Genomic DNA, 8,112 nt, shown 5'->3' with positions numbered 1-8,112 from the left:
ATTTTCTATTTTTTAAGCATTTATATTTATACTATTTTCATCAACGAATAATGTTTTATTAGTTGTGCAAAATGGTAATTTATTTAATTGACTAAAGCCAATTAAAACTATAAGGGTATTGCTAATCGATATCTTTAGGCCATTGATTAAAAAATTAAAAAGATAAAATATTTATTATATAAATTATAAGAAATCTTAAAAAAAGTCATAAACAACATAATTTTATGTATCTTAATATTTTTTTTCTTCCTTTAGCACTTGCTAGACTATAAATCCATAATTGTAAGTAGTTTTAATAATTAAAAAAAATCAATAAATGAGGGGATGATTTTTTGTCTTAAACTTTTGGTGTAGCATGCTAATTTATGTCAATTGAAATATAGGAAAATCAACTTAGACTAAGACTATTTTTTTTTTAATTACACTCGATACTCTATTTGTTTTCTTTTCTTATAAGTTGATCATTTCTCATAATATATATATATATATAACTGAGCTTGTGTATTTATTAATTAGAACTAAGTCTTTTAAGAGTCTAATACACCTTATCAGATGACATAAATTTGAATAATTAAAAATATAAATAATAAAATCAAATAATTTAAAAATGAAGCAAATAACTTTTACCTTCTTTCAACTAGAAAAATAACAAAACAACCAATTAAAGTCATTTAATTAAATTTCCTGATGGAGCCCTCTCCATTTATAAATGTGTAAGAACGCGTGGCTCCACCCACACCTATGAATCTAGTCATTCTTGTTATCGTTGTATTGAAGATCCCTTTCTCTTTTAGATAGCATATATAGATACAAAAAATATTAGAAGCCCCACTAACAATACATCATTTGTGCAGTGAAGTGATAATTGGACGAAAGCACCGAACAAGTGGTTTATGCATGAGGTGATTATGATTATTGATTATTGATTATTAAACCCCAGGCTCAAGGAAGGACCATTAACGCAAATCCAAATCCTTAGGAATCAACCAGAGAAAATATATTATTAACAAGTACAAAAGCAAATAAAGCAGGTTGTCTTTGCAGTAGTCCGAAGAGGAAAAAGGAAATATTGCTTACTCACTAACTATTCGGAAGAAACGCTTAGAAGAAAAATTAAAGTGGATTTTTCTTTAGGCCAACTTTTGATATTTTAACGTTACATATCATAAGGGCATACGTTAGACACGTACGCACTCCAATTAAAAATGTGTATGTTAGTGGCCATTCTATATGACCCAATCGGATTACTTTCCCTGATGAGTAATGGCATGGTGACCAATGCACATTTAACACCTCAAATTATTCTTACCATTAAATGAAAGTGGTGGACCTAGCCTGCAACCATGAATAGATGTATTGTTTGTTGTTTATGTACACCAAAAATACGACCATGAACCCATTTGAATTTTGATTACGAATCAAAAGCTTGAGACGTGTCACGTATGGTTTTATATTGTTATCAAGATTTTATCTATGTGGTTCTGGAAGTGGAAAACTTTAAGGAATTGATAAGTTTCTCCCAATACAACCAGGAAGATAAATTTTTCTAGAGGTAATTATGGATTCAGTTGGGTTAAGTTTAACCAAAAATAAATGTGGGCTAATTAATTAAGTTAAGTTAGGGTTGGAAAACACTTTGTTAAATGTGTTTAACTAAGTTGAGCCAAATCAATGGATTGGGCAAGTTGTTCTAGGTCAGGTTCTTTGGATTTATGAGTACGCATTCTGATATCTAATTTGATAAGGGTCAAATTATAAATGCGCAATCTGATATTTATTTCGATAATGGTTAAATTACAATTTGTATAAATTAATGTAACCCAAGTATTGGAACATACTCATATTTTTATCATCAACCACATAAATCAACTAACATAAAATTGTTTTGAGTCTAGATTAAGTGACTTTGTGGGAGGGGAAGTCTCATTTTAGACAATTAGATTAATTTGATGGTCTAGATTTTGCCACTTATTTTAAAAGATATTTTCTAACTTAATTAATAATTTAGTTTTACATTTTTTATACTTTTAAACTATACAAAATATTATTAAGATTGTAGATTAACTATTACACGACTCAAGCAACATTGCTTCCAATGAAAGGTACCGGTGATGTGTACAAAAAAAAAAAAATCGGCAAAAAATTTCTAACTATTTAAGAATTGTAAGAAATTTTATAACAATCTAAACAATATTCAAGACCAATAGATAAACCAAAATGACTCTACACTAATTAATCTACACGCTTAGTAGTATTTTTTTCATATAGTTTTAAAGTATAAAAAATATACATACTAAATTAATAATTAAATGAAGAATACTTTTTAAAACAAGTGACAAAATTTAGACCATATTAATCTATGACTCAAAAGAGGAGAAAGTCACAGAATCACATTCTGATTATTTTAAGTTAATCAATGATATCAAATTCAAATATTAAATACTTATATATTTGCTTAGATCAAGTTATACTAAAAAACATGGAACTTGTGCCTTAGAAGTAGAGGAATAGGCTGAGTAACTATATAAACTTAACTAAGTGCATGCATTTTGTGGTAGGGCACATTTTCTGACAAAGGCAACGCCTTTGGAGACATGCTTGCCTCTCAGGCGTGATCTAACAACTGAATTTTCTTGGTGGAGCTCTTTTCCGCCTTGTATAGCTTTTGGTTTTAATAGGAAACAAATATGGCTTACCAAATTATAAATTTGGATAGTTTGATCTCCCATGGGTCAGGTTTATGCCCCCATGTTTGTTTTGTTTTTCTGATCCTTTTTTATTAATATATTCTTGGCCAGTTGTTTTGTTGGGTAATGTTTGCGGTATTAATCTAGTTGGAATCGCTTATGCTGTCGGATTGAATGAACTTGTCTCTTTCGACTAAAAAAGGTTATACAAACTGAATTCACGTATTGAACTGTATCTATATGATTATCTCGACATTTTTCTAACATATTATTAACTGAAGTTTGCTTGAAAATTATGAAATAATAGTAGCCTTGTTATTAGTCATGGGTTTCGTGCATAAATTTTAAAATCTGACATTTCAATCCCAAATTTTACTTATTCATATTTTATCAATACTTATTTTTAAATGAATATTTTATCAATACTATTACATTATAAATTTGAGAGATTGAAGAGTGAGGTTCCTGCTCTCCTCACTTTCTTAGTTATACCATTCATGCACAATCTAATTTGTAAAAGCTATCTCATATTAGCTTCTTCAAAAGTTACTTTTTTTAATTATGTATAAGCTTTTTTTTACAGAATATATAAACTAATTTTAACTTATAACTTTTTTCTTCTAATTTTCTTCTTGTTAAACACGTATGAAAAAGTTTATCAAAACATGACCTTACTAGTTCATATCCTTCGTCCACTAAGGCCTTAAGCTTGGCTCATAACAAGAGGAGGTTAACAAGACATAACAAAAACGCAAATTCTTAAAAACCATTTTTTTTTTATGTTAAAGAAAAGTGTAAATGATAAATAAACTCAGTATGTAAAAACCACAAATGCAATACCTAGTTCACAACTTCCAATCTAAAGTGAATAACTCATCAATAATATGTTTATCTTGGAGGTGGCGGGGGAATGTTAGATTTGGCCATTCCCACCCATGCTACTATACCCACTGCAAGAATAATCCATCCAAATATGTCATACTTAAAGTCATTGCTCTTCTGCTTTTTAGATTCCTGAAATGAGCCAAGCAATGACAAATTATTCTATAGACTAAAGTAGACATGCATCAAATATAAAAAAATAATATTCTTCACTATAGATTATTGAATGCATATAATCTGATACAAAATAATCACCAGTAAACTTTTCAAACAATTTAATCCCATAAGGCTACTTTCATCATTTTTCAACGTCCAAAAATATGGCAAGCTAGAATAGAGGACAGAATACATGGAAAACAATAGTGTGGCAGTACTTTGATAGACACCTGCAGTCATCAAACAATATATGGAAAACAAGCAGAGAAACAAATGCAAATAAATTACTAAATCTATTTAAACTGACATCAATCTACAATTAACACAAAATACAAACAAGCTTTGCAGATAGAAATGTCATAGGCAAGGTAGTGTATCCCAAGGTAAAATATTAGCAGAATCCCAAGACATGAACATGAATTAACTCCAACACAACTCAAAAAATGTGTCAAATGGTATTCCAAATGAAAAGGCAAGAAAGACTCTTTTAATATACACGGTGGTGTGTTGTTTGCATTACTTCATAGTTCACACTAACCATGAAAAATTTGTTGAAGATGCAATTTCTAATGACATGCTAACATGAGAAGCTTTGTACCCACAAAATTTGAGGCATGATGACCCTAAACAAGGCTATATCCACAGAATAAGAACTTCATGCAGCTTTGGGCATTTTAAAATAATCAAGAACAAGCAGCCACTTCCGTTAACTTGACATAGCAGGTTGAAGTTGATTTATAGTCATCATTTAGTATTTGTAAGAACGCGACTAAAATTTAATTAAATGCAATGAAATTTCAATAAATACAACCTTTTCTTTTGAAGTAGCAGAGGATCCCGCATTACTCATCAGACCAAGCCCATTTTTATGGATCTCCATGTGTAGTTCTGGGGCCTACGAAACATGGTTAACAGCAACTCATCAAAGTGGAGAGGATACAATGGTGAACGAGTTATACTTATATATAAGGTTACCATAAAAAATAAGGAATCTAGAAAGCAGTTGCCCTGAATGCATATGGAAAGAAATCAAAGAATACTAAAGTTGCTTTACTAGTAAGACTTATTTACCAAGCATGAGCATAAAGGTTGTGAAATGTGGAATCACAACCATCCACAAGAAAACACAAGTCTTTATGTACTTGGAGGGCATCATGACAATAAGTAACTAAAAATTTGTTAAAAATAAATGGGATTTGAAATCAAATTTTCTTTTAGGAAAATAATCAGATTATTTTATATATATTTTGAAAATTAGCCTTTGAAAATAGAGATTAGGTTTAGAAGTTTAATTACCCCCAAGGAATGATGAAAACATTATCACATTGCAACCCTAAGATATCCCCATTTTAAAATGGTTACCCAAAACTTAATTGTAAAAACTATTAATAAAGTTAAAAACATTAAATATTTGTTTAACACATTAACTGTAAAAAAACCTGATATATATGGTATAGCAGGCGTTGAGATTTATAGAGCAAAATGCAAAATAATATATCTTGTTTTAGTCATCAATAATAGTTACAGAATCTTAAACAGCATATAAATCAGTCAATATAAAACATTAAAACCTCATAGATAGATCCTGTAGTGAACAGAAGAATCACTGACACACGGATAGTGAACAAGTTTACACTAACATATCTCAGCAAGTTGTGTTCCCATCAACCATGAAAACACTAATATTTTTCAGCTAAAACCAGAGTAGACAACGCAGTTTTAGCCATTTTGATCTTTTTTCAGCAAAACTTTGAACATTAGAATAAAATCAAGTGCACAAATAATATTGATACAATGGTCATAGCAATTCCATTACCTTCACGGCAACTTGCAAGGACTTTCTATAGAGGTCATTCTCGGGATCCTACAATTTCAGAATCCACCACTAAGTAACGTGTAGATTTATAAGCATGGTTGTAATAATACACGAAGAGGAACGAACAGAGCAAACACATTACCTCCTCCGCAGCTTTCTGGAAATACTCAAGTGCCTTGTCAAAATAACCCTTTGCCTCAGTTATATCAGGGATTAGAAAAGCATAAGACGTGTTTGCATTTCCCAAGCACCAAAGAGTGTCATGCTTAGTTGGATTGATCAGCAAAGACTCCTCCAGCTTCGAAAGGGCATCTGTTTAGTTGGTTTGTTCCCACCAAAACCCAAAACAATCAATCACACACAGTAACTCGCCCTTACCTTCTTGAAAACAGAAATTCACTTTTTAAATTTTGCTCAAGTTTAACGTGATATACCATCAATCATCGCCTTGGCATCCCTAGGAGCTTGGAATGACGACAACTCGATCAAAGCTCCCCCCCACCTGGTCAGATTCTGCATGGATATATATACATATACACATTCAATCATACTTATGTTTTACCAACTTCTACAAGGAAAACGAATCTAAGCCATTTTCTAAACTACAAGGTTACAAAACTTATAACTCCAATAAACCGCGTTTCAAATTTAGAGAAAACTTAGATACAGTCTCTTAGATGCTGGTTGTGTTGTTTTCCAACAAGAATTAGAGTTTCACCTCGGTAATCCGCATAATCCTGTATCGCAAACCTTTGTTATGCGCAATACCCGATAAAACTCCAATTCGATGATAATTGCGTTGTATCTAAGTTTTGTCCTTCCAATTTTAAATGTTGTAATGTGACAAAGACTGATAACAGAAAAACAATATTGGCAAGAATTATACATCACATACATAACTTCCAACAGAAACCTCACAAATTCGGAAACAAAACACGTGCGGTGTGAGCAAAGTAAGTCATAGAATGAAGAAAGGTTAATTAGGGTATAATGAAGAACGATACGTACATCAGCGTCTTGAGGATTCTCTGCGTAGTTTGCTTCAGCAGTCTTTCGCGTGTGTTCGAATAACAGTAACCGATCAAAATCATCTTGAGAAAACTCCATTCCCTTCTCTTCTGTGATCGCCAAACGTTAATCGAACGCCTCACTCTGCAGCAACTGCACCTCCCGCAGACGCAAACCGCTCCACTAAACTAAACAAAACACGAGAAAGACTTGGCCTCTTGGGCCTGGGCTGAAATTTGAAAAAGCCCAATACGGCCCACTTCACGTTTTATTTTAGGTAAATAATCAAATCCTTATATGAAAATGTGATGCTATGATCATAACTTATATCAAAAATATAAATTTAATATATGGATATGAAAAAAAGTAATAAATATATTTTACTAAATTTGTCTGATTATTTTATCATTAACTTATATTATTTAAATATTAATTTAATGATAAATTATATTTTTGAAAATTAATTTAATATTAACTTACAAAATTAACCATTAATTTGTCATTAAATTATTAATAAAATTAATTTATCATATTTTGTCACATTTAAAAATTAAATTTAAACTTTTCAGAACCAATTAATGAGTGTTCACACGTTTACCATAAATTTAATTATTTATCCTTTTTATTTAATGAATGAATGGCGGGAAGGGTTGGCTTAATAAGACTATAATGCCCCTGGCCTTTTTGTCGTTCCCGCCAATTTGAAAACCTTCCCTAATCATAAAATTGGAAACTCTGAAAAGGAACATTTGTAATGGTTATGGCTGACGAAGAAGAAAACGGAGTATCGATCCAACTGGAATTCCCGAAGGGTCGAGTGAAGAAGATTATGGCGCTGGACAAAGACGTGAAGAGAGTGAGCTCAGAAGCGTTGTTCCTGGTGTCGCGCTCCACCGAATTATTCCTCCAATTTCTGGCTGAAAAATCGGCTCAGGTTGCAATTGAGAAGAAACGGAAGACCGTGAATCTCGAACACATAAGAGTGGCGGTGAAGAGGCACCAGCCAACCAGGGATTTTCTCCTCGATGAGCTTCCGCCGCCGTCTCAGGCCGCCAAGCCCGATAAGCCCACTCAGCCTGCGGGTCGGCCCAAATTGGATCCTGCTCCCCGTGGTACTCGCTGCATCGATCAATTCTTCCGGAAACCAGAACCTGAAAACACAGCCCAAGCCCCAGGCCAACCACCTGAAAATCCAGCTCAAGCTCAATCGCCTGAAAATCCAGACCAAGACCAAGCCCAATCACCGGTACCTGTAGATGAGTCTTAGGTTTTGTTTGTTTATACACTGCATTTGTGATTTTGTATCTGATCTGAATCTGAGATAACATCTAACAATACATTAGCAAAAAATTGGATTCTAATTAGTTATTAGCATATTCTATTATGGTCCATATTCCCCGGGTGCTCTATATATTTATTTTTATCGTTTGGTTATTGATATAGTAACTTTGCTTTGGTTTGCTCATTTGAAGTTGGCAAAGATTATACGGTGTTTGTTACTGTTTGTTTTGGTCCAATTCTACTTTCCAATACGCGTTGAACTGGAATCTTTGTCTCACAGTG

General features: G+C 32.4%; 2 protein-coding genes across 2 annotated transcripts; one reads left to right on the top strand and one right to left on the bottom strand.

The window, feature by feature from the left end:
* Nucleotides 1-3,531: 3,531 nt before the first annotated feature.
* LOC100527313 (uncharacterized) lies at nt 3,532-6,713 on the bottom strand. The gene is given in 6 exon segments (NM_001251093.2): nt 3,532-3,701; nt 4,537-4,620; nt 5,542-5,589; nt 5,684-5,853; nt 5,976-6,054; nt 6,550-6,713. Coding segments are annotated over 6 exon segments (606 nt in total). The 5' UTR covers nt 6,649-6,713; the 3' UTR covers nt 3,532-3,575.
* A 446-nt stretch (nt 6,714-7,159) lies between these two features.
* On the top strand, nt 7,160-8,048 carry DPB3-1 (dr1-associated corepressor). Its single transcript, XM_003537488.5, has one exon. It carries the CDS (start codon nt 7,304-7,306, stop codon nt 7,814-7,816), a length of 513 nt encoding a protein of 170 aa, XP_003537536.2. The 5' UTR covers nt 7,160-7,303; the 3' UTR covers nt 7,817-8,048.
* The last annotated feature ends 64 nt before the right edge of the window (nt 8,049-8,112 follow it).

The sequence above is a fragment of the Glycine max genome, chromosome 11 (genome assembly GCF_000004515.6).
Source record: "Glycine max cultivar Williams 82 chromosome 11, Glycine_max_v4.0, whole genome shotgun sequence".
NCBI lineage: Eukaryota > Viridiplantae > Streptophyta > Magnoliopsida > Fabales > Fabaceae > Glycine > Glycine max.
The sequence above is the reverse complement of the archived record's forward strand: the minus strand, read 5'-3'. Positions and strand labels throughout refer to the sequence as shown.

Coding starts and splice junctions, on each gene's coding strand:
- DPB3-1 (XM_003537488.5), top strand. CDS start 7,304: ATGGTTATGGCTGACGAAGAAGAAAACGGAGTATCGATCCAACTGGAA.